Source organism: Staurois parvus, unplaced genomic scaffold, assembly GCF_062004578.1.
Source record: "Staurois parvus isolate SC_StPar_1 unplaced genomic scaffold, SC_StPar_1.0 ptg000184l, whole genome shotgun sequence".
In the NCBI taxonomy this organism is placed as follows: domain Eukaryota; kingdom Metazoa; phylum Chordata; class Amphibia; order Anura; family Ranidae; genus Staurois; species Staurois parvus.
In genome coordinates, this window is record NW_028317980.1 from 701,123 (window position 1) to 727,199 (window position 26,077).

At 42.2% G+C, this 26,077-nt stretch overlaps 1 protein-coding gene across 2 annotated transcripts in view; it reads left to right on the plus strand.

Annotated features, from left to right (window-relative positions):
* The window catches only part of PRDM11 (PR/SET domain 11), a 71,494-nt gene extending 46,958 nt beyond the window's left edge, over positions 1 to 24,536 (plus strand). The window contains exons 6-8 of one of the 2 annotated variants that reach the window (XM_089677325.1): positions 3,250 to 3,437; positions 18,593 to 19,225; positions 19,646 to 24,536. In XM_089677325.1, coding sequence (XP_089533451.1) covers positions 3,250 to 3,437; positions 18,593 to 19,225; positions 19,646 to 21,807 — 2,983 coding nt within the window. In that variant the 3' untranslated portion in view covers positions 21,808 to 24,536. The remainder of the gene's footprint in view (positions 1 to 3,249; positions 3,438 to 18,592; positions 19,226 to 19,645) is intronic. The other variant, XM_089677326.1, reaches the window with a different exon arrangement.
* The last annotated feature ends 1,541 nt before the right edge of the window (positions 24,537 to 26,077 follow it).

Consider the following 26,077-nt stretch of genomic DNA (forward strand, 5'->3'; position numbering starts at 1 on the left):
TTGTTTTATTCTTGTATTTTTATTTCTTATTCTTATCTGTCTCTTTTCTAAGTCTCTCTTTCTTCACTTTTTTTTTCTTCCCTCTCTATCTCTTCACTTTCTTTCCATACCTGTCTTTCTTCTGGTATGCTTGCTCTTCTCTCTCTCTCTCTCTCTCTCTCTCTCTCTCTCTCTCTCTCTCTCTCTTTCTCTCTCTCTCTCTCCCCTCTCTCCTCCCTCTCCCTTCTCTCCCCCCTCCCTTTCTCTCTCTCCTCTATCTTTCTCCCTCTTCTCTATCTTTCTCTTTCTCCCTCTTCTCTATCTTTCTCCTTTTACCACTTCATCTATAATATCTATTTCTTCTTTTGCGGCACCTTACAGAGAATATGGATCTGTAAGTATTAGTCCTTGAATGAGCAATAATGTGTAATAACCCTTCCTTCTTATCCTACTTCTCTTCTATACTCTGTCTTTCTTTTTTCTGTCTTTCTTCATCTTCTTCCTCTGTCCCTTCTTTTCTTTCTTTATAGCTCTCATCTTTTCTCTCCGTCTTCCTCTCTCTCTCCTTCCTTCCTTCCTTTTCTTCTTCCCTATCCCCCTCTCCTCACTTTTTTTCTCTTCTTGTTTGCAAATAAATAAATAAACAAAAGGGAGGATCGTAGGGATTAAAAGTGCTGGGCTTGAGTGGAAGTCCATTTTAAGTGATCGCCTTCAAAAGCTTGCATGGTTATTTTAGTGAAATTGAATGCCAGATAGTTGGAAGCAAAGTGCTTTGTGCGCAGAGCTACTTCATAACTGTGTAGACCACCAACATGAGAAAACAAGGGAGATATTGGGGGGGCGATTTATTAAAAGTTGTGTACACAGAATCTGGTGCAGCTCTGCATAATAACCTACTATAAGGTTTTATTGTCAAAGCTTAACCCCTTCTCGCCTCAGAGTCAAACTAAATCTAAATGCCTAAGCACAATTTTGCAACGTTGACATGTGTTAGTAAAACTGTCCGTATCATCACAACTACTTTGTACATCCAGGTGGATTATACCGCATTTTTTTTTTCAGGACAAATTGGGCTTTCATTTGGTGGTAAATGGTAATGGCTATCTCCTGATTTTTTTTTTATTATCAAATTAAAACTGGCCCAAAATAGTAAATAAAAATATTTTTTTTTAATTTAGCTGTGTGTTTCTTGTTACTACCATAAACTACCACCAAAGAACAACCCAAAATACATTCTCCAGCTCTTGACGATCGCAGCGATACCATATATGTGTATGTTATTTGTACCCGTAGTACAGCCCAGAAACAATAGTGCGCAATTCGTTTTTTGTTTACCTAAAACACACTGACACTAACTGACACTAATACCATTTTTTTTAATCCTGACCTTATGACTTTAACCTTTGACCCTAACCTTGACCTTGACCTAAACACTTACCCTGGCACTAAACTAGATCAAATCTTGATCTAGGTATGTTTTCTTTATTTTTTTATATTTACCTGTATTTATTTATCTTTTTTTTTTTTTAACAAACATTTTTTTTCCCTCTATGCCAGGAGTTAGAGAGATACAATGTATCTCTTGCCTCTATTCATAGAAAGAAAAAAAAAAAAACAAGGGGGCTGGGCTGTACAGTGACTAATCACTGTGATAGCTAATCAGAGCCTATCACAGCGATCACGTGACCCAGAATCTGGAGTCCCGATCGTTAGAACGGGACCCGGGGCTCTCAGTGATATCCTGGTCTTTGTGCTGGGAGCGCGCAGTGTGGCGCACTTCCAGCAGAAAGACAGGTAAGAAAATATGCGGCCCCCATGGAAAAAAGCCCAGTTCTGTGAGGCCGCATATTTGTGTGATGTCGGTATCAAGGGGTTAATAGAACAAGCTGAAGTTAGAAGCTGATTGGCTCCCATGCACCAGATTCGGAGTGCTCCAGTTTTAGTAAATCTTCCCCAGTGTGCTTTCTAAACTGTGGAGAGCCTTCTAACTACTCAACACATGCCTTGCACCTTCTTCACGCTAATATCCAGAGGTTACCAGGAGATGAATATCTGAGTCTTACTGTTGCCTATTTTAACCCCCCTGGCGGTATTCCCGAGTGTAGCTCGGGGAAAAGTTTCAGTACCAAAAGCGGTAACCCCGAGCTACACTCGGGAATACACTGCAGCGTTGCTCTGGGATTCCCTGCAGCATTTACCTTGTCCTGCGCTCCCGCGATGTCCCCCCCGCAGCGTCCCCGGCCATCTCCTCCGGCCAATGCCGGCATCCGGCTTCCGTGTTCCAGTCCCTGCTAGCTTCGGGACATACAGGGGCCAGAACCGGCGGCAAATTTGAAAATTTTAAAAACTGACATTTTCTAATAAACTAAAATCACATAGTATAACATTCCTGTATCAAACCATTTCACATACATTTTGTCCCGAGTGCTTTGTCCGGCGCCCTGCCTGCATTTTTACTGTTCTTTCTGCCTGGAAACTGAGAAACGTCCATGGCGTCCAAAAAGCGTCCCTTTAGGTCAAAAGCGGTTTTAGACCGGCTAGAGAACAGCGATAGTAAATCAGAACCACTTGCAGAATTGAGTGATAATGATTCATGGGGGAAATTCCTCATCAGACACTGAAAACGATTCTGCGACTTTGCTCAGCGATGTGCAAACTTGACGCTCTATTTCAAATTTCAGTGTTTTTGGTTTGATTATATTATTGAATTAAATTTATTATTATTATTTTTTATGATTATTTATTACATTATAATTTATGATTTCGTGTTTCAAGTTATATCCTACCCGGGATGTTTACTAGACTCTTGTTCGGACAGATTTCAGTGAGTTATTCCTAAAAATTACAGGCCTACAATAAAAAAACTACATATTTCCATGCAAAAAAAAGTACCGTTTTGAGCCCAGAAATATGGACACAATCAGACCGCTAGGGAGGTTAAAAGAAAACTAAAGGTCCTCTGCCAAAAAAAAGAGAAGGCAGGCTCTTTATTGCAGAAAAGTCTTTTTTTTTGCACTAAAGTGCACCTTCCTGCCTGCTCGCTGTCTTCTCCTGCGTGTAAACTGAGCTGCACATGCACAGCTCTGCTTTCCCCCACCAGCCCGGACTCTGCCCCAGAGAAGGATGGAATCATTGGAGGTAAGGTAAGTTTAGTTCCACTTTATTCCCGCAGCTCTAGACATTGTTCTTCAAATGTCTTATGGTCAAATGTTTCATCCTTCTATCTCCAGTTTAGCAGTGTTTAGTACTGACGTCTCTCCTGTTCCTCAGGTACGTAGTGATATCACGAGAAGAACGCGAGCAAAACCTGATGGCCTTCCAGCACAGCGAGAAGATCTATTTCCGAGCGTGTCGGGACATCCAGCCCGGGGAGAAGCTGAGAGTCTGGTACAGTGATGAATACATGAAGAGACTCCACAGCATGTCTCAAGAGACAATCATCCGCAACCTCACCAGAGGTAATCGCACAAAGCCTCGTCATTTTCTGATTTCTTTTTCTGATTCATAATTTTAAAGTGAACCTGTCATGTTCCTCTCCCCAAACTGTCTGAACTAGCAATGTTTGTGGTGCAAGTGCCAGTGTTTATCTTCAAACAGGTCCCTCTGTACATGGATGGGGTGCTGGATCCCACTGCCTGGACTTCTAGCCAAGCCAACATTAAACCCCGCCCTCCTGGAGCTAAGTACCACCCCCGCTGTTCAACAGCCAAATGCCAGACCCTCTGTTGGCTCCCACTCTAGATGGATTGAGTGGTTAAATGGTGGAGTTGGGGCTTGGTACTGACTTGGCCATGTAGTCCTGTTTTCAGGGTCTCTCCCGGACATAACAGGAAATCCGTTGAAGATAAGGCATTATAAGCATTTCTGGCATACACACTTTTTAGACAAGTTATGATTGCTGTGTGCAAAATATATAAATTACAAGTATAATGCAGTCTGTCAATAGCATGAACACATCAGTGTGTAGAGTGTTCCTGTTACAGTGTGATTAGCTGTTGATCCTGCCAGTAGATCCGTTTTTGTTTCCACTTCCCTTAACAGGACAAGCTATCCAGCAAAATTGGAAATTATTGCGGTTGGGACAAACTATTTAAAGGAATGCTTACAACATTCATCATTTAACCACTTCATGTCCGGACACTTTCACCCCCTTCCTGTCCAGGCCAATTTTCAGCTGTCACAATTTGAATGACAATTGCGCGGTCATGCAACACTGTACCCATATTAATTTTTTTAGCATTTTTTTGAGACAGATAAAACTTTATTTTGATGGTATTTATTCACCGCTGGGATTTTTATTTTGTTTGCTGTATAAATGAAAAAGTCCAAACATTTTGAAAAATAGTGTTTTTCTTATAACATTTTGCAAATAAATAATCTTTCTTCATAAATCTTGGCCAAAATTTATTCCGGTATCTTTTTAGTAGAAAAAAAAAACAAAACAAATTGGTTTATAACCAAAAGTTATAATTTTTCAAAAATATTTTTTACATTTTTACTATTTTTTTTTCATATTATTTATGTTTTTTTTTTTTTTCTTTTAACATACTGTCACCCTAGCAGTATAACCAAAAATTATAATTTTTAACATTTTTCTTACATTTTTATTTTATTTTTTTATATTATTATTTATGTATTTTTTTTTACATACCGTCACCCTAGCAGTACAGTGTCACTGTACCATGGTGACACTGTACTACTTGTGGGGGGTGATGAAGATTTTTTTTTTTTTTTACACTGATTGCTTTTACATCCATGCAGGCTGTAAAAGCAATCATTTCTCCTCTGTGGCTGCATTCTTGCAGCCATTGAGAAATACTGTGAGAGCTGTGATTGGTCACAGCTTGTCACATGGTACAAGGCTGTTGTGAATAGCCCTGTACCATGTGATCTCTGTGATCAGTCACAGATTTCACACGTAGTAAGCAATCATGTCAGAAGTGACATCTTGCTTACTACTCTTCATGTGATCACTGATTGGCCAATCAGTGATAACATGATCGGGACCTCACACAGAGGTCCCGTATAGCGAACGGTGTTCCGCTGTGTCCGGAGTAGTGACATTGTGCTTACTACTCTGCAAGTGATCACTGATTGGCCAATCAGTGATAACATGATCGGGACCTCACACAGAGGTCCCGTATAGCAATCGGTGTTCCGCTGTGTCCGGAGTACACAGCGGGCACCAGATTGCGGTGCCACGTGCTCCCAGGGAGCATAAACGGCCACCCGACCCTGTACTGCTCCCGTCCGGCCCATGTACATAAACGGCTGGACGGGAGCAGTACAGGGTCGGGTAGCCATTTATAAATGTCCTCCTGCTTCCCTGCTTGTGCGCGCTCCCTGGGAGCACGTGGCGCCGCAATCTGGTGCCCGCTGTGTACTCCGGACACAGCGGGATACCGATCGCTATACGGGACCTCTGTGTGAGGTCCCGATCATGTGATCACTAATTGACCAATCAGTGATCACAAGAATAGTAGTAAACAAGGTGTCACTTCTGACATGATTGCTTATTACTAGTGGTTAAAGTGGAACAAAATGTAAAAATGAAATCATTGCGAACAGGCCGGCTTTTTATTGCAGAAGAGACAGGCAATGTCTCTTATGCAATCAAGTGCACACACGTGCCTATTCGCAATCCTCTGAGGAATGTACACCGAGCTGCGCATGGAAGAGGAACTATAACAGATCTACTTGCCGGATCAACAGGAAATAAAATGATGGGGATTCAAAAAAACAAAAACTGCTGTTCTAATGTATATGTTATTTTTTACATTTTGCCCATAGATCAACTTTAACCAAAGGTGTTTAATGACTAAAGGAAAAAGTCACGCACTGCCATTATCTGAATATTTACCTGGGAAAAAAAAAAAAACCTTGCAAATTCAAATATTTACCTGTTCCGTCTGTATTTTTGGCAACTCATAGTTCATGTTCAGTTTAGCAGGTGCTCCCTCTATTGGTGGTTTGTATGGCAGGCAGTGCAGTCGCTATTTATTTTTGCTGAATGCTTGCCACGAAGTGAATGACATGGCTGAGCAGACAGAGCCCCGCAAGGCCTCATTTTTTAAAAATTTTGACAACTAGTGTGGGAAGAATATTCCCTTCTAGTTGTGAAAATGGGGACTCGGGAGGGGTGCAGGGAGGATGGGGCTGGTAGTTTGGGAGGGGCAGGTGTATTTGTAACATGTTACACACTGAACATGGATGTAACTTGTAGCATGTTACAAAAGGTGAACTTATCCTTGAAAAGATTTTATTGCGCAACATCTCATTTTTTTTTTTTTTTCTTTCTGCATTGTTTCTAGTATTAGTTAATCAAACTGGATTTGGTCTTTTAAAAAGAAGTATGGGCTTTGTGGAACTACAAACCTCAGCTGTCCTATATACAAGCTGTAAGATCTGTCAATGCATTAGGTATTCAGGGTTCAGTCTATAGCAGACGTTCAGAGGGCAAAAGGTCTACTAAGACAGCCAATCAGATGCTTCATACTGAAAAAAAAGAGCAAACAGGAGGTGCACACCCCAGGTGCATTATCCAAGGTTTATTATAGTATAAAAAGGGATGAAAAAATACTCGCAAACATAGCATAAATGTACAGCTTGGTAGAACGGTGGAGATGGCCTTAACAATGGCGGGGTGTGACTGTTAGTATGGTTGGCTGCTGACGCGTTTCGGGGACGAGTCCCTGTCCTCAGAGCTGATCAAAGGGGATCTCAACGGGAAACTGTGACTATTAATCTGACTTAAGCCCTTCTATAACTGGAAACATCACAGATTAGTCTTCCTTATGCCTCTCTAAAGGGCCCCCTTTCCTAACACGGGCCCCATAGCAACTGCACGGACTGCCACGGCTATTGTTTCACCACTGTTAGAACTGAAGAAGTGGCTTGGAGAAGCTCCAAAACCTCTTCATCATCTCAGAACAAGTTCAGTTGAATGTGACTAGTTTTGCCATGACCTGGATAAGGCCTCTTGACTGATCCACGCGAAGGGCCGTTCTCACCCATGCGGGATGTACAGGAGGTCTGTACAGGCAGCTTGTTCAAATCAATGACGGGCTGCATGGACCTGCACAGACCTCGAGTGTACATCCACGTGGGACTGTTGTATGTAAATGAGGCCTAAATTACAACCTTCGCTGACAGTTTTGTGCTTTTTTTTTATATTTTCTGCACATATGCAAACAGGTCATGCGTGTCATGCAAAATGTGTGTAACAGACAGACATGACAGGTTCCTTTTCCATGTTTCCCGGAGTATTGTCAGAGCTCTGCCTTACATTTCACTGTTCCTCTCCTTACTGTTTATGCACCATGTGTACCCAATGCTTTGATTTGTTTCTTACTGACCTGTATTTATAGGATTTACTTTATCTCCTTGTATTTTAACCACTTGCCCTCCTGAGGATTTACCCCCCTTAATGACCAGGCCTCTTTTTGCTACTCGGCGCTGCAATAATTCAACTGAGAATTGCGCGGTCATGCAATGCTGCACCCAAATGAAATTTACGTCCTTTTTTTCACACCGATTTCTTTCGGTGGTATTTGATCACCTGTGCGCTTTTTATTTTTCACACTATAAACAAAAAAAGACCAAAAATTTTGAAGAAAAACGATATTTTTTTACTTTCAGCTATAAAAAATATATAGTAAACTCAAAGTTAGTTATAAATTTAGGCCAAAATGTATTCTGCTCCATGTTTTTGGTAAAAAAAATCCCAATAAGTGTATATTGATTACTTTGTGTGGAAGTTATAGCGTCTACAAACTATGGGATAGATACTGCAATTTACGACATTTTTTTGCTATTCAGCGCTGCGCTAGTTTAACAGACAATTGCGCGGTCATGCAATATGGTACATAAATTAAATTTACATCCTTTTTTTTCCCACAAATTGAGCTTTCTTTCGGTGGTATTTGATCGCCGTGCGTTTTTTATTTTTTGCGCTATAAAAAAAAGGCTGACAATTTTGAGGAAAAAATAACTATATTTTGGACTTTTTGCTATAAAACATGTCCAGTAAAAAAAAATGGAAAAATCAAATTTAGTCATAAATTTCTGCCAAAATGCATTCTGCGACATGTCTTTGCTAAAAAAGAAAACCAAATACGTGTAAATTAATTGGTTTACGTGAAAGTTATAGCGTTTACAAATGGCGGGAAAGATACTGGGATTTTTAATTTTTTTATACTAATAATGGCGGCGATCAGTGACTTATGGCGGGACTGCGGCGGACATTCTGACACTGGGGGGGAACTGACTTGGGGTTACTGACATCCCCAGTAACACCAATACAGTGATCAGTGCCAAAAAAAACCACTGACACTACTAATGGCACTGGGGCGGAAGGGGTTAACTTTTTTATTTACTGAAAGGGTTAACTGTGTGAGGGGAGTGTTTTACTAGGGGGTGGGGGTGTGTACTGCAGGGGAACACGCTGATCCGGAGAGATAAACTCTTCTCTCCGGATAAGCATGTCAGGAGCTGACAGGGGACTGACAGAAAGCACAGCTACTGCAGCCCTGCTCTCTGTCAGTGATTGCCGCTAATCACCGGGACACGGTTGGTAATGACCGGCCGTGACCCGGCGACTGACACCTGCGGCCGCGATTAGTGGGACAGGTAGGGCGGGCGCGCGCCCCCTACCTATTTTGCAAACGCGCGTTTTAAAACGTGGTTTTGCCCAGCCGTGCCGACCTGCCACTGTATTTCTACAGTGGCTGGTCGGCAAGAAGTTACAAATCTGTTTATGGTTAGTGAGCCAGGGCCCCCCCCCTGGGAAATTTGTTAGCATTATGCTGATGACGCATAGGTGATTTTCTTGCAGCAGTGCCCCCCCCAGATTTGTTACAGCAATTTTTCAGAATGGTTTCCTATGGGAACGCTAACAGCGATTTCAAAGTGACTTGTAGCTCCCCGATCAGCATTTCAGCTTCGTGGCAAAATCACTAGTGACAATCGTTCCTAATGCTTTTCTATGGAAGGTTGCAGCAGTCGCTGTGCTTGACTTCACATTTGTTGAAGGAGAGCAGAGCACAATCCAATGCCGTAGGGAATTGCTCTCGTGATTAAATCGCTAGCTGCATGTTGCTGTTTCTCTCTGTCATTAGAGAATAATTCACCCCTGGTTCACATCTCTGTGCGGGCCGTGTTTTGCACGGGCACGAGACCCCATTCATTTGAATGGACTCCCATGCCCGTGACACTCACTGCACTTTTTTGGAAAACGTAGCCCACACGGGAACCTCGGTTCCCAATACGGTTGCGTTTTCCAGTGCGGGCGGTGTGCCATTAGAATTAAAGGCACCCGCCCGCGGGTCCGCATTTCTCTGCTGCGGCTGCACGGATTTTCGTGCAGATCCGCAGCGGCACCACCCGCACAGATGTGAACCTAGGGTCATTCCTTCATGAAAAAAAATCACCTGTGTGTCAGTCTAAAACCGAGCTACACAGCTTGAGGCCCCTTGCACATGGGGCCATCCAGGAGCCTTGCACCCGTCTTGGTGCTTTAGTGCGTCCGGCAGGGACAGATGCAACGCTCAGCCCTGCTGCCTGCGACTGGATGGGGCTAAATGCTGTAACGAGCGGTAGGTCTTCTGCGTTCTGTTCATCGGTTACTGAATGCACAGGGCCCTAAACTCCGGTACCGCTTGGTAGAGCTTTCAACACGTCCAGCTGCAGCCTGCCATAGACGTTGACACGCTGAAGGCAGAGGGGCTGGATGCTTCACTTGTCCCTCCCCGGTGCACTGAATCACCAGGAGGGATGCACTGCAGCTAGGCGGTCCTGTGTGCAAGAGACCCAAAGTGCATCACAAAAAAAAAAAAAAATCACCTTGTCCTGACCTGTGCACACTGCAGACAATACTTGCAACAAAGTATATAAAAGAGCTAATTACAGCGTAGCTCCAACAATTCCCACTGATCACCTGGGAACGGCAATAGGGAGGAAGAGTTTCCACAGTTCAAATGATGTAGGTAGTTCATCAGACTGAATGTTTTCCATCACTTAGCCTTAGCGTTCGCCCAGCAAGTGAAGCAACCTGTTAGTGCATTTAGGAGTTTGTTTAGCTTGGCCAGATGATACAAATCCATGAAACCAATGCGTTTCGGCCAAATCCTTCCTCATAGCTTTGTCCGAAACGCGTTAGCATTCCATGGATTTGTATCATCTGTTGTGTCCCAATAGAGACTTTACATGAAGAAGAACCCCTTTATTGGTACACAACAGATGATATAAAGCCATGGAATGCTAACGCGTTTCGGCCAAAGCTATAAGGGAGGCCGAAACGCGTTTGTCATTATATATTTTTATTATTTATTTATTTCAGGTACTTATATAGTGCTGTCAATTTACACAGCGCTTTACATATATATTGTACATTCACATCAGTCCCTAACCCTCAAGGGGCGTACAATCTAAGGTCCCTAACTCACATTCATACACATACTAGGGCCAATTTAGACAGGAGCCAATTAACATACCAGCATGTCTTTGGAGTGTGGAAGGAAACCGGAGTACCCGGAGGAAACCCACACAGGCACAGGGAGAACATGCAAACTCCAGGCAGGTGGTGCCTCTCTGTTGGAGAGGTTTATGCTTCTTTCCTTTCACCAGACAGAAAATGAAGGAAAATCCGCAAAAATCTAAAATGTAAGCAAAGCATTAAAAGCACCTCACGAATTTGGTGTCCGGAAACCATTTCAGAAAGGCAAACTCCAGGTTTTCTTTCACTTTAAACAAAAGCAGGCAGAGAGTGCGACCATCTAAGTGTAGCAATTTATGAAAACCTAAATTTAAACCATATATGCACACACATGTAGTTACAATTGACAGGCAGAACACCCCCCATAAAGGATAAATGCTGGGAAGGTTCAAGGTGGATGGCTGCATGCAGAGTTCAGCAGGGTAACAGCCAGGCACTGCAGAGTAACACCAGGAATCAGCTGCAGGTGTAGGGTGGCTGAAAAAGCCAGCGTGGAGCACACAGAGGCAGAGTAGAAGAGGGGGCAGTTTCAGGATGGGCAGATAATATAAAACTATTTTCTAAACTAATAATTGCAGTCATGGTCAGTGCTTTATAAACGTTCACATCATCCGCCCGCTTCTCTACCTCGCCTAATCAGAAGAAGCCTTCTATTCGTTGATAAAAATACAAGGCTTCCTGTGAATGGCTGAGAAGCGATCAGTTAGACTCACTTTTGTTCTGTAAACATACAGGAAGTTTCTGCACCTCTGCTGGAACACAGCTGTATATTGTACATCAGGGCTTGACAAATTTGCCAAAATTTTCTTAGCGTGGGTTGTCAGTGTCCGGGGAAAGGCAAGTAATTTGTGAGGTGTAGGGTGCAGTGTGCAGGATATGTAGTGCAGGGTGCAGGTCACCGCAGGACATGGGGTGCAGGAGAAGGGTGCAGAATGCAGGACATGGTGTGCAGGGTGCAAAATGCAGGGCATGGGGTGCAGAACTCAGTACATGAGGTGCAGGGCATGGGGTGCAGAACTCAGTACATGGGGTGCAGGACATGGACCGCAGAACTCAGGACAATAGAGCGCAGGTCACCGCAGGACATGGGGTGCAGGAGAAGGGTGCAGAACGCAGGACATGGTGTGCAGTGTGCAGAATGCAGGTCACCGCAGAACATGGGGTGCAGGAGAAGAGTGCAGGACTTGGGGTGCAGAATGCAGGGCATGGGGTGAAGAACTCTGGACAATAGGGTACAGATCACCGCAGAACATGGGAAGAGAAGTGTGCAAAACGCAGGACATGGGGTGCGGGGTGGAGAATGCAGAGCATGGGGTGCAGGTCACCACACGACATGGGGTGCAGAACGCAAGACATGGGGTGCAGAATGCAGGGCATGGGGTTCAGGGTGTAGGACAGTAATGCAATCCCCTGCTCCCGCATGTCCTGTGCATCCTCTCCAGCAGTGTCTGAGAGCAGAGTGGACACAAAGGGCAGCATGTGGGCACAAAGCAACATGTCCTTCCCTGGTAGGCTCCTTAGCTGGCTGCTTTGCAGGCTTACCCTGTTTACTACTGTAAGGGCACTGTAGTTCTTTTTCTAGCACCTTGTGGGTTCTCTGTGGAAGAGCCAAGTTGGCACCATGTTGGAGATTCAGTCCCACTCCTTCCTCTCTGTTCTGCCAGAGGGCTCTGCAGGGACACAGGCAGCTGTGGGTGGAAGCAGGAGCCGATGCTGACAGTAATGCAGCCGCTGGAAGGAAAATTAAAAAGATCAGCAGTGGGAGCTCATTGAGGTGAGTCCTCTCATGCTCAGTCGCTGTCCTGTCCCCTGGCTTATTCCGCCCCTGACTGCACAGGTTAAGTGTCACCGCCGCTGCCTCCTCCTCCTCTTCCTTTCCCCTCATCCAGGCCCTGCTCCAAGCCATATTCCTGTCTGAATAATGTGTCCGGGTTTCAGGTGGACACATTATTCAGACCAACAGGGAATGGGCTGACAAAAGCCCAGGCACCAGGATGCAATTTTTAGTTGCCTTGGGGGCCTGGGATTTTTTCGAGCCCTGTTGTACATACCAGAGACTACATAGAGAGTATAGAGCACTGACAGCGGCCGCATCAGTTAGCAAAGAAAGTCGTTTGTTTCTGTGCCATCTGCTGCTACCACCTTCTGATTGTACAATCCAAGTACCACAGTTATTCTATAGAGTCCAGTTATTGCGGTTATACAACATCAAAGCCACGAAGAAGGGAGAGGGTCTACATACCTGAAATGCATTGGAAGTTTTATTCCATTCTAACAAGATTTAAAACTGAACTCCAGGTAGCAAATGTTTCATTTAAATATACAGGCGCACCTCGGTTTACGAGGTATTATTTGTTCTGCAGGACTTTTCGTATTGCGAAAAATTCAGAAACTAAAAGTTTTTTCCCATAGGAATGCATTGAAAACCAATTAATCCGTTCCGGAGGTCAGAAAAAAGTTAAAAAAAAAGTATGTTATCTGTTCAAAACTCTTTATAATGTGCACTTTAAAGGCATAAATATTGTACAGGGACATGATTAAAAATTAATTTGTAAATGCATCGAAAACCAATTAATCCGTTCCGGATGTCAGAAAAAAGTAAAAAAAAAGTTTAACTGTTCAAAACTCTTTATAAAGTGCACTTTATCCACTTCCCGTCTGGCCCATGTATATAAACAGCTGGATGGGAGCAGTGCAGGATTGGGTGGCCATTTATAAATGGCCTCCCCGCTCCCTGCTTGTGCGCGCTCCCTGGGAGCACGTAGCACCACGATTGGGTGCCCGCTGTGTCCTCCGGACATAGTGGAACACCGATCATTGTATGGGATCTCTGTGTGAGGTCCCGATCATGTGATCACTGATTGGCCAATCAGTGATCACATAAAGAGTAGTAAGCAAGATGTCACTTCTGACATCATTGCTTACTACGTGTGAAATCTGTGAATGATCACAGAGATCACATGGTACAAGGCTATTCACAACAGCCTTGTACCATGTGACAAGCTGTGACCAATCACAACTCTCACAGTATTTCTCAATGGCTGCAAGAATGCAGCCAGAGAGAAGGAGAAATGATTGCTTTTACAGCCTTTATGGGTGTAATCAATGTAAAAAAAAAAAAATCTTCATCGCCCCCTACAAGTAGTACAGTGTCACTATGGTGACACTGTACTGCTAGGGTGACAGTATGTAAAAAAAACAAAAACAAAACATAAATAATATAAAAACAAAATTTAAAAAAAAAGTGGAAATTTATAATTTTTGGTTATAAACTAATTTGGGTTCTTTTTTTTTCTCTAAAAAGATAACTGAATAAATTTTGGCTAAGATTTATGAAGAAAGTTTATTTATTTGCAAACTTTTATAAGAAAAACACTTTTTTTAAAAAATGTTTGGACTTTTTCATTTATATAGCAAAAAAATTTAAATCCCAGCGGTGAATAAATACCACCAAAATAAAGTTTTTTCTGTCTCAAAAAAAGCTAAACAATTCATATGGGTACAGTGTTGCATGACCGCGCAATTGTCATTCAAAGTGCGATAGCACTGAATGCTGAAAATTGGCCTGGACAGGAAGGGGGTAAAAGCGTCAGGACTTGAAGTGGTTAAAGGCATAAATACTGTACAGGGACATGATTAAAAAAAAAATTGTAAATGCATTGAAAACCAATTAATCCGTAAACGGAGGCATTATTTTCAATGGATTTTCATTTGTAAACCGAAAATTACGTTAACCGAGGCGTTCGTAAACCGAGGTACGCCTGTATTCCCTAACAAAGGATGTAAACTCACATTGTGTGAATCAGCTGCCTTTGCAAACCAATTTAATACCTTGTGAAGGTAGATCTGTCCTCATCATTGTGATGTACATAGCCTGCATTGAATGGACTCCTACATTGCATGACCTTTATCCCAATACACCACCTAAAACAATATTAGATGTGAGTAGAAAACACGGGATAATACACCTGGAATACATTTGGGAAACTTTTCCTATACATTTTCCAGTTTGCAGGAACATTTCTGAAATCAGAACACAGAATTGCTTCAAAAAGGTGGCATTCAGCTGAGGAAAGAGGAAGTAGCCTTTAACTCATGTTCTATTCTTTAATAACCATACCGGTGCTGCGACTCAGGAAAGGGGATGTCTGTGTATTGCCAAATAATTCTTGAGAAAGGTCTGCATACCCTGAGCAAAACATCTGCATAGATATGAAGGAAAAAAAGCAGAAGGGTGGTAAACACCGAGACTTCCTGGAAAGACTCAAATTAACCAGATTAATAAAAATTGTAAACACAAAGTGTTTAAAAAAAAAGTACTAAATTGGAAACACAAAAAGTGTTTACAATTTAGTACTTTTTTTTTTCTTTAAAACACTTTTTGTGTTTACAATTTAGTACTTTTTTTTTTCTTTAAAACACTTTTTGTGTTTACAATTTAGTACTTTTTTTTTTCTTTAAAACACTTTTTGTGTTTACAATTTAGTACTTTTTTTTCAAACACAAAAAGTGTTTAAATAAAAAAAAAAGTACTAAATTGTAAACACTTTTTGCGTTTACAACTTAGTACTTTTTTTTTTTAACACAAAAAGTGTTTACAATTTAGTACTTTTTTTTTTTTTAAACACTTTTTGTGTTTACAATTTAGTACTTTTTTTTTAAACACAAAGAGTTTTTAAAAAAGTACTAAATTGGAAACACAAAAAGTGTTTACAATTTAGTACTTTTTTTTTCTTTAAAACACTTTTTGTGTTTACAATTTAGTACTTTTTTTTTTAAACACTTTTTGTGTTTAAAAAAAAAGTACTAAATTGTAAACACAAAACGTTTTTGTTTTTTTTTAAAAAAAAAGTACTAAATTGTAAACACAAAAAGTGTTTAAAAAAAAAAAAAGTACTTAATTGTAAACACTTTTTGTATTTACAATTTAGTACTTTTTTTTTTAGCACAAAAAGTGTTTAAAATTTAGTGCTTTTTTTTTTAAACACAAAAAGTGTTTAAATTAAAAAAAAAGTACTAAATTGTAAACACTTTTTGTGTTTACAATTTAGTACTTTTTTTTAAAAAAACACAAAAAGTGTTTAAAATTTAGTACTTTTTTTTTAAACACAAAAAGTATTTAAAAAAAAAAAGTACGAAATTGTAAACACAAAAAGTGTTTTACAAAAAAAAAAAAAAGTACTTTGCTTTTGACAGGTAATGCTCCTACTTTCGGGTCAGATTGCCAAGGTGATTTGAGCTGCAAGTTCACCCCCTAACCCCCTGCAGCCTTCTGGGACACTTCACAGAAGACTGCAGCCCATTCACAAAGCATTTTGCGCATGCGCAGTAGGAAAGTGGCTGTAAATCCACAAAGCTTCACTTCCGGTTTCTCTTACTGAAGATGCCAGCGTTAGAACCTGAAGCCGATTAAAGAATCGGCTCGGGGTGAAGACATTGCTGGATCCCTGGACAGGTAAGTGCCCTTATATTAAAAGTCAGCAGCTGCAGTGTTTGTATCTGCTTTAAACATTCCCCAGTAATCTATTTGTTAAAATTCTTACTCCAGCACTTGCAATTTACAACTTTCAATGTGTCTGGCTCCTGCTCTATCAGTGTAGCTTCCCTGAAAGTCTGGTCTTCACAGGAAATGGTTAACAGCGGACAACGCAGTCTCCAGCAGTCTAATAGTTTGGGGGAGGAGCAGGGGAGGACCTTGCCATCTTTGGCTGTGGGGCTGTGTGTTTCTATTGATGCACAGAGTGTAGGGAGGCACAACTCAAGTCCCTGCTTGCAAGGGTGGCTCCTTAGGATGCTGCAAGAGAAAGGAGCCACCCTGAAACAGAAAACCCAGAGCAGTGATCATGACACCAGCTTAAACTTTAATCTATGCAGGGGTTAAAAGATAAAGAAGCTTCATATTCAGCAAATGATTCAGCTGCTGAAAGTGCTTAAAAAAACCAGAGTGTTTAATATCACTTGAAGTCCGTAACAGTAAACACAGATATATAGACAAATCTGAACCAATCGTTATCCAAATTGGCTGTAAATTGGGAGAAATTAGAGTTATTTAAGGTCAAAACTTTTTAGTAAGGGTGATTAAAGGGTGGGTGGTAAAAACCCCTGTCCTTTTTTTTTTTCTGTCCGTGTCTCATTGTGGGGAGATTTTTTTTCTCTTCCTTTTTAGCGATACAACAGCAAAGACGTTATCTTTCTATTAAAGTGACAGCTCACAATTTGGAATTTTCCCTTTCTTTAAAACGGAGCTTAACTGTATCTGAGCACCACAAACTGAAAACGATATTTAATCCGTTTTTAACTGCCTCCCGCCTGCCATATAAGGTAATGATGGGCGCAAGGTGGTTCTCTCGTTCTGGGGGGACGTCATATGACGTCTTCCCAATCTAACCGCGCATGCGCAGCTCTGGTGGCGCGTAGCACAGCGATCGGTGGTGCGCTGTGTCCCTCGGATCCCAGCGCATCAACGGAAAGAGCAGAAGATGTCGGCTCGGTCATGTGATCAGCTGTGTCAAATCACAGCTGACCGCGTGTAAATAAGGAAATGCCGGTTATCGGAATTTCTTTCCTCTCGAGCTGTCACACTGACAGAGGCATTCCTCAGAGGGGACATGTACACTGATCATCAGGGCACTGATGATCAGTGTTCCATGATGATCAGTGTAGCCCCAGCAGTGCCACCTGTCAGTGTCCATCAGTGCCAGCTGTCAGTGCCCATCAGTGCCACATCAATGCCACATATCAGTGCCTACCAGTTCACATTAATGCCACATATCAGTGTCCATCTGAGCTGCCTTTCAGTGCCACCTATCAGTGCCGCCTATCCGTGCTGCTTATCAGTGCCACCTAACAGTGCCAATTAACAGTGCTAGTCAGTGCCACCTATCAGTGCTGCCTTTCAGTGCCCATCAGTGATGCCTGTCAATGCCCATCAGTGCCACCTACCAGTGCCTCCTCATCAGTGCCACCTATCAGTGCCCATCAGTGCAGCCTATCAGTGCCCATCACTGCAGCCTCATTAGCGCACATCAGCGAAGGAGAAAAATCACTTATTTACAAAATTTTATAACAAAAACTAAGGAAAACATTTTTATTTTTCAAAAGTTTCAGTTGTTTTTGGCTTGTTTAGCAAAAAATAAAAATCCCAGAGGTGATTAAATACCACCAAAAGAAAGCTCTATCTGTCTCAAACAAATTATAAAAATTTCATATGGGTACAGTGTTGCATGACCGCGCAATTATCAAAGTGCGACAGCGCTGAAAGCTGAAAATTGGCCTGGGCAGGAATGGGGTATAAGTGCCCTGTAGGCTAGGGGTTAATATTCAATACAAACTCCCCCATCTATCTATGTCTCCATGCTTTATTTTGTTGAGAAATCAATTTGAACCCCCCCACCAGAATTTCTAGCTGCAGTCATCTTGAGTAAGGGCAGATGATTCGTGTAGCATTTACTTCCTTTAATCTATCTGCCCTTAGCTCAAGCATGCAGACAGCAGGGTTATTAGCAGAGAAAGCTCCTCCTCCAGAAGACCAGATGACAGAAAAAACAATTCCATGAAGACTCCTGAGATGTATATTATTTTGGCCTAGGCCAGAAACCAGGGAGGAACTAAAGAAATGTTAAAAAAATAAATAAATAGAAAATAAAACAAGTAAATATAATATACCGTCCTATCTATTTATTAATAGATTGCAAAGGATTAAAAATAGTTAATGTTGACTGAGAGAGTTTAGTTCCGCTTGAAGACTTCTGGGATGTATGGCATCATTTTAGCCTAGGGCAGAAACCAGAAATCAACAAAAGAAAAGTTTAAAACACGTAAATGTAAGATACTTTCCTATTTACTGATTGATTACTAAGGCTTAAAAATAGTTAATGTTGATTAGTTGAGTTTAGTTGCGCTTTAAATCTCCGTGATAATGGTTACCAGGAATGGTCATCGCAGTGGGGGCACATAATGCAAGAAAAAATGAGGTTCTTAATCTTCACCACTATATTTTAAAAGGAAATATTGCTTTAAATACACTTTAAATTAATGGACCCTGCACTATATGATTTGTTCCTCATGCTTTTACTCAGGAACATGTGCCATACTGGTAACACAGCTAATTTTCCCTTCTAGGAGAAAGAGGTTTGTTAAGGGAAAACAATGACAGACTCTTGAAAAACCAAGAAGACCTGAAAGGCCCACTTACTGCCCTTAAACAAGGGAAGAGCCTCTACAAGCGCAGCTCTGAGGAGGGGGACTTGAACCCTCATGCCAAGAAGAAAAAAATAGATCTCATCTTCAAGGATGTCCTGGAGGCTTCTCTGGAGTCTGCCAAAATGGAGGAGCATTCTCCGATGACAAGCAGCCCGAAACTGGGGAAAAAAGTTCCCAAATATCAATTAGACGACCTTGAGGATAGATGCAAAGCCAATCAAAAGTGTTCTCCTGCCCATAACCAAACCAGAACATTGATGGAGTGGAAGGTGCCTCATTGTTCCAACAAAGTCTTAGACAGGGAGACCGGCCTTCAGGAGGATGAAGTAGAAGATCACTCCTCCATAAAAATAGAAAGTCCTGACGAATTCTCCACCCTTGGAGACACTGAGGAGATTCCCACCACCTCTTTCTGCCCCAACTGTATTAGGTTAAAGAAGAAGATCAGAGAGCTTCAGGCTGAGGTGGAGATGCTAAGGTCTGGAAAGGTTCCTGACGTTCCGCAGTTTTTGCCTCAGAAAAACGAGGTGCCAGAATTTTCAGATACCTCAGGTAAGACCAGTCATGGAAAGCGGCACTTATGTACATGATTCTTTTGTTACCACTTAGCAGTGCTCAATGTAGTTAGCTTCACACAGTTAATGGTAGGTAAAGTCACCTCATACACTCTTGTATGAAAATGATAGACCCTTTGGAAAGTAGCTTTTAATGCTTGGTTGAGATGGTTTTAATTTTTAGGTTTGTTAGGTTTTATTAGAGTCCCTAGTTTTCTTGTTAGTGGTTTGTTTTTTCATATTTTTCATTTTTTTTTCTCGGACCAATATAGTACTATCTAGGGTCACATGGTGCATAAGTAATCCCAGCATCCCTCTTTCTCTTTACTGTTGTTATCTATTTTCTATTAGATGTATTTTTTGTTTTGCTTTTAATTTTGGCCAACTGATATTAACATGTTGATTTTCCTGTTTTCAGCCCCAGAGAACATGTCCATTGCTCCCACCATGGAGGATGATGAACAGGAGGTGGACTCTGCTGATGAATCGGTTTCCAATGAGATGCTGGCAGTAACTGATGAGCCTTCCAAGATGTCAGTTGCCTCTGGCAGAAGAATTCGCCGGTTCAAGCAAGAGTGGCTCAAAAAGTTCTGGTTTTTGAGGTACTCCTCAACGTTGAACGAGATGTGGTGTCACGTTTGCAGGCAATACACGGTTCAGTCCTCTAGGACTTCAGCCTTCATTATTGGTTCTAAACAGTTTAAGATTCATACTATAAAGCTCCACAGCCAAAGTAACCTCCACAAGAAATGCTTGCAGCTCTATAAGCTCAGGATGCACCCAGAAAAGACTGAGGAGATGTGTCGAAACATGACTCTTCTCTTCAACACTGCATACCACTTGGCTATGGAAGGCAGGCCTTATTATGACTTCCGACCTCTAGCGGAACTACTGAGAAAGTGTGAACTTCGTGTGGTTGACCAGTACATGAATGAAGGTGATTGTCAGATCTTGATCCATCACATTGCCAGAGCACTTAGAGAAGACTTGATAGAGCGTATCCGACAATCTCCTTTTTTAAGCATCATCTTGGATGGGCAAAGCGAAGATCTTCTTGCCGATACTGTAGCAGTCTATGTCCAATATACAAGCAATGATGGACCCCCTGCAACAGAGTTTCTCTCTCTCCAGGAGTTGGCCTTGCCTACGACTGAAAGTTATCTCCAAGGAATCGACAGAGCTTTCTCTGCCCTTGGGATCAGACTGCAGGACGAGAGACCAACCGTTGGGTTGGGCGTTGATGGCGTCAACATAACAGCTGGACTAAGAGCAAATTTGTACATGACAATCAGGAAAACCTTGCCTTGGATACTGTGTTTACCTTTTATGGTACACAGACCTCACTTAGAAATCTTGGATGCAATAAGTGGAAAAGAACTTCCATGTCTAGAAGAATTAGAAAACAATCTAAAACAGTTACTTAGCTTCTACCGGTACTCCCCCCGTTTGATGTGTGAGCTTCGACTCACAGCTGCAACCCTTTGTGAGGAGACGGAATTCTTGGGTGACATCCGGGCAGTGAAATGGATAATCGGTGAGCAAAACGTGTTGAACGCTTTGATTAAGGACTACCTAGAAGTAGTAGCCCATTTGAAAGATGTCAGTGGGCAGACGCAAAGGGCGGATGCCTCTGCAATAGCATTGGCCCTCCTTCAGTTCCTTATGGACTATCAGTCAATTAAGCTTATCTACTTCCTGTTGGATGTGATCGCCGTCTTGTCCCGCCTTGCTTATGTCTTCCAAGGAGAATATCTCTTGGTGTCCCAGGTGGACGAAAAAATAGAGGAAGCTATTCAAGAAATTAGCCGATTAACAGATTCTCCTGGAGAATATCTTCAAGAATTTGAAGAAAACTTTCGGGAAAGCTTCAATGGCATCTCCTTAAAAAACCTACGTGTGGCAGAAGCTAAATTTCAGTCAATCCGTGAGAAGATTTGCCAGAAGACCCAACTCACCCTAGCCCAAAGGTTTGATTCCCGTACTCGAATGTTCGTTAAAGCTTGCCAGGTTTTTGATTTGTCTTTTTGGCCGAGGAGTACGGAGGAGCTTATAACCTACGGAGAGGAGGACATGCTACAAATCTATGAACATCTGAGTAGCGTTCCTTCCTTTATTTCCGATGTTTGCAGGGAAGGAGCTGATGCCAGGGGCAGCTTGCTGATGGAGTGGCGAGAGCTCAAAGCAGACTACTGTACCAAAAATGGTTTCAAGGACTTGATCGGCCATATCTGCAAGTACAAACAACGGTTTATCCTCTTAAACAAGATCGTTCAGATCTTGAAAGTCCTTCCTACATCGACGACTTGCTGCGAGAAAGGACGTAACGCACTTCAAAGGCTACGCAAAAACAATCGTTCGCGATTGACGTTGGATCAGCTGAGCGATCTCTTAACCATAGGGGTGAACGGGCCGCACATCGGCAGTTTCGATGCCAAAAGAGCTTTGGACAGCTGGTTTGAGGAGAAGTCAGGCAACAGCTACTCGCTATCTGCTGATATGCTTAACAAGATGTCCTCTCTTGACCAGAAGCCAATGCTACACTCTATGGAACTTGGATCAGAGTATTACCAAGACATTTAGGATTCGACAAGTCTGAAACTGTCGGATGTTTTTTTTTTTTTCTATCTATACTCAAGTTTTGGTATATTATAAGAAAAATATAAAAATAAATATATATATATTATATATATTAATAGAAAAAAAATCCCACTAAATATTTACAAATGACTGAGCCTTTTTTTGGAAACCTCACAAAAGGTAACAAATTTATTATTTTATGGCAGCTGGGATTAAGGAGCATGGATTCCTTACAGCCAGAATAGGATGAACCCCCCATTCTCCAGACCTCCTCTTCCCCCCACCCCAAAGCATGTATAAGTCAACCAGGTACTTTTTTTTTTTTATTTTTCATTTTTTTTTTCTTTCTAGGCCAGAAAATAAGTTTTGGGACCTACGTGAAAACTCCCAATAACCAGTGCGGATTTTTATTTAATCTTTATGTTTTCTAATTTGTATTATCGCTCTTAAATCATTTTATGTTTCGAAAAAAAAATATATGAACAATATCCATTTTAAGCTAAGATTCACAGAATAAGTTAACTTTTTTTTTTTTGTTTTCACTGCCTCTCAATCCAGGGTACACTGAGGTGCATTAGGGCACGGCTACACATGACTATTTTCCTTTGTTCTACTGTCCAGTTGGAAATTACCCGTGACTGATTATGGAATTGTTCACTGTTGTGTAATGCTATTTTGATACATGGTGACACTTGTGTTGATACACAAGTGTTTTGATATATGTTTTGATACATGGTACCTGCACCGGAGATATTACACAAATGAGCACAATTATTAGCGGGTATTCAACACTGTGGTGCAGGTCACACAAATGCTCCTTCTTCCAGTAAGGGCTCATTTACACTTGCTTTGTCTTTAACAAACATCAAATCGCCTACCGCTTCAATATCTTTTTTTGAAGCTTTATTGAAGCTTGTCAAATGCCCTGTGTGCCTATTGATTTTTTATTTGTTTTTATTGTGGACCAGTAGTACCCCCATCCAGCAGAACCCCAGCTCATTATTACCCCTGTTGAGCAGATCCCCAGTTCATTAGTACCCCTGTTCAGCAGATCCCTAGCTTATTAGTACACCTGTTCAGCAGATCCCTAGCTCATTAATACCCCTGTTCAGCAGATCCCTAGCTCATTAGTACCCCTGTTCAGCAGATCCCCAGCTCATTAATACCCCTGTTCAGCCGATCCCCAGCTCATTAGTACCCCTGTTCAGCAGATCCCCAGCTCATTAATACCCTTGTTCAGCAGATCCCCAGCTCATTAGTACCCCTGTTCAGCAGATCCCCAGCTCATTAGTACCCCTGTTCAGCAGATCCCCAGCTCATTAATACCCTTGTTCAGCAGATCCACAGCTCAATAGTACTCCTGTTCAGCAGATCCCCAGCTCATTAGTACCCCTGTTCAGCAGATCCCCAGCTCATTACTACCCCTGTTCAGCAGATCCCTAGCTCATTAGTACCCCTGTTCAGCAGATCCCCAGCTCATTAATACCCTTGTTCAGCAGATTCCCAGCTCATTAGTACCCCTGTTCAGCAGATCCCCAGCTTATTAGTACCCTTGTTCAGCAGATCCCCTGCTCAGTAGTATCCCCAGCTCTCCTAATGCCCCACTCAGTAGTACCCCCAGCTTTGCTGATCCCTGCTCTGTAGTAACCCCCAGCTCTGATGATCCCCCTCTCAGCAGTACCCCCAGCTCTGCTGATCCTCTGGTTTGCCGATCCTCCTCTCTTTCTGGTTCCTGCCCACCTCCAACGATATTGCTTCCACGCTGTGCACCACATGTGCTAGTTTCTCCTCCGGTATGCCAGCTCTGCTGATCCTCTGTCGCTCAGATCTCTCTCCCTCTCTCCAGTCCCCACTCATCTTCAGCTATAGCGCTCCCATGTTGTACACCATGTGTGTTAGTTGCTCCGCTCCGGTCCAGACCCCGCTCACTCACCTTCCTGTTCCCCGTTGAACACCTAATGTGATGTCTGCACCTCTGCACTTCCAGAGTATATACACATGAACCGGAAGTGACTGCTGATGACGTCTTTCTGTTTTGCTTGTTGGTTTCCCAGTGCATCCTGGGATATCTCATACCTGCAATACCTTCAGAACAAAGAAGCTATTTCTGATTAAAAGCCCCTCAAAAGCTGCAGGTGCTTTAAGCGAACTTTGTCATAGACTTCTATGGAGGCTTTGGGAATGAGTTGAAGAACCAATGGGTATCATTTTTGAAACAATGCAAGGTGTGAACAGGACTGTAAGCTTGCCATTTTATTTAGTGACGGGCATTCAGAGTGCTTTAAAAAAGCGTGTCTGAAGCCAAATTTTGAAGCAAGTGTAAACGAGCCCTAATAATAGACGATAGTGGACTATTCCAAGAGCATCCGTTGGCAATTTTTTTCCTGCATAGTAGCATGACGGAAAAATTCAAGAGCAAAGCCGTGTCCATAGGGTCCAAGGCTGGCTTGCAGCACCTTAATGGGGGAAGCCTTGTATTTTTAAATTTGAAGACCCAGGACATACACTGTAGAGGTTGCTCAATATTTTAGCTAAATCACTTTTTTTCCTGATACCTAATGGTTATAGTAATCACACATAATCTTTACTTTTCTGGGGTTTTTTTTGTTTTTATTTTATTTTTTTCTATTGACAGATTTTGTGTTGCAGAACATTTTTTGGATACACCTGTGTATTTTTTGTCTGTCTTTGTTTTGTTATCTGCAAGAGGATAAAATTGTCTTTTTCTTTTATTGCTAAGATAATGTCATTTCTGAAAAGGAATAAGCTAGTCAATGATTGGTGCTTTCTGGTTGGAGAAATGTGAGGATTCTGTTTTGTAACCCCAAAAAATATTAGCACTGTAGAGAACCAGAACAGTCAGACTGTGTTTATGACAATTTCTTGGTTGAAGATGCCATTCTGTGGAATTAAAGCTGAACTCCGGACAAATTTTTTTTTCCCACTTGCAGTGGGGCTTTGCCGGCACTGCATGGGTTAACTGCTCATTTTTGCCTAGGGGACTGGAGAGCCAAGATATACTCAAATTATCCTCCAATCCTCCTAGTGCAAGATCGGTCCCTGCAGCTTCTGCCCCCCCCTCCACGGTTTAGTGGTCTTGTGCGGTGGACTGTTCCTGACGTCATCGCGCCCATAGACCAGCTCTGGATGCAAGGACAGCAGGAACAGTCCAACACTGGATGTGGGGGAGCGCAATTTTTTTAAGGATTGGGTGAATATAGGCTCTCTGTTCACCCCTAGACAAAACGTGCAGTTAATTCATGCAGTGCGGGAGAAAATAAAATTTGCCCAGAGTTGGGCTTTAAGTATTGTGGCTTATGGGGGAAAAAAGGCGATATCCAATGAGAAGGGATCGAAGTGTGTAGGTTGTAATTGTATCCTCAAACTTTTGACCTGAACACAAGGACTCTGATTTTTTCCATGGGGTTGAAGAAGCCAACATGGGGGTTTAGTGGTTAGCACTTCTGCCATGGAGCACTGGGGTCCTCAGTTCGAGAACACCATTTGCATGGCGTTTGCACATTCACCCCGTGCTTGTATGGGTTTCCTTCCACAATCCAAAGACATGCTAGTAGGTTAATTGGCTTCTGTCTAAAACTGCCCCTAGTATGATACTCCACTGAGCACAAAGACCCCGTTATTGTCCATAGGGACTGATGGTTATCAGAGAGGTTGAACAGACCAGCACGGTGGCTTACTGGTTAGCACTTCTGCCATGTAACACTGGGATCCTTAGTTTGAGGACACTATCTGCATGGAGTTTGTGTGTTCCTTCTGCTTGTGTGGGTTTCCTCCCACACTCCAAAGACATGCTGCTAGCTTAATTGGCTTCTGTTTAAATTTGTCCCTAGTACGATACTGTCCTGATCATGCCCAGTATGGTGTCCTCACCATCTGCCCCAACAGCAGATAAAGTGCTTTGTGTCCCCATAGACTCCAGCACTATGGAAATAATAATATAAAAAAAAACTAAGTTATAAAAGCAGGGCATGGAGGTCAGTGCCACTGACATCCTACATTCACTCCACCGATCCCTGCTCACTGGACCTCCCCTTAAAAGTGAATCTTTCAGTAAAATGTGAAAGTCAAGATTAAAAAAAAAAATACATATATATATATATATATATATATATATATATATGATCCTGGGAGCCAGGTAGTCAATGCAAAACCAAAAATTTAAAGCTGGCCTCTGTTTTTGAGCTTTGTATCCTCTTCTTAACTAAATCACTCGTCCTGTCTTCTTAAAGCAGTCCTTGCATCAGATATATAT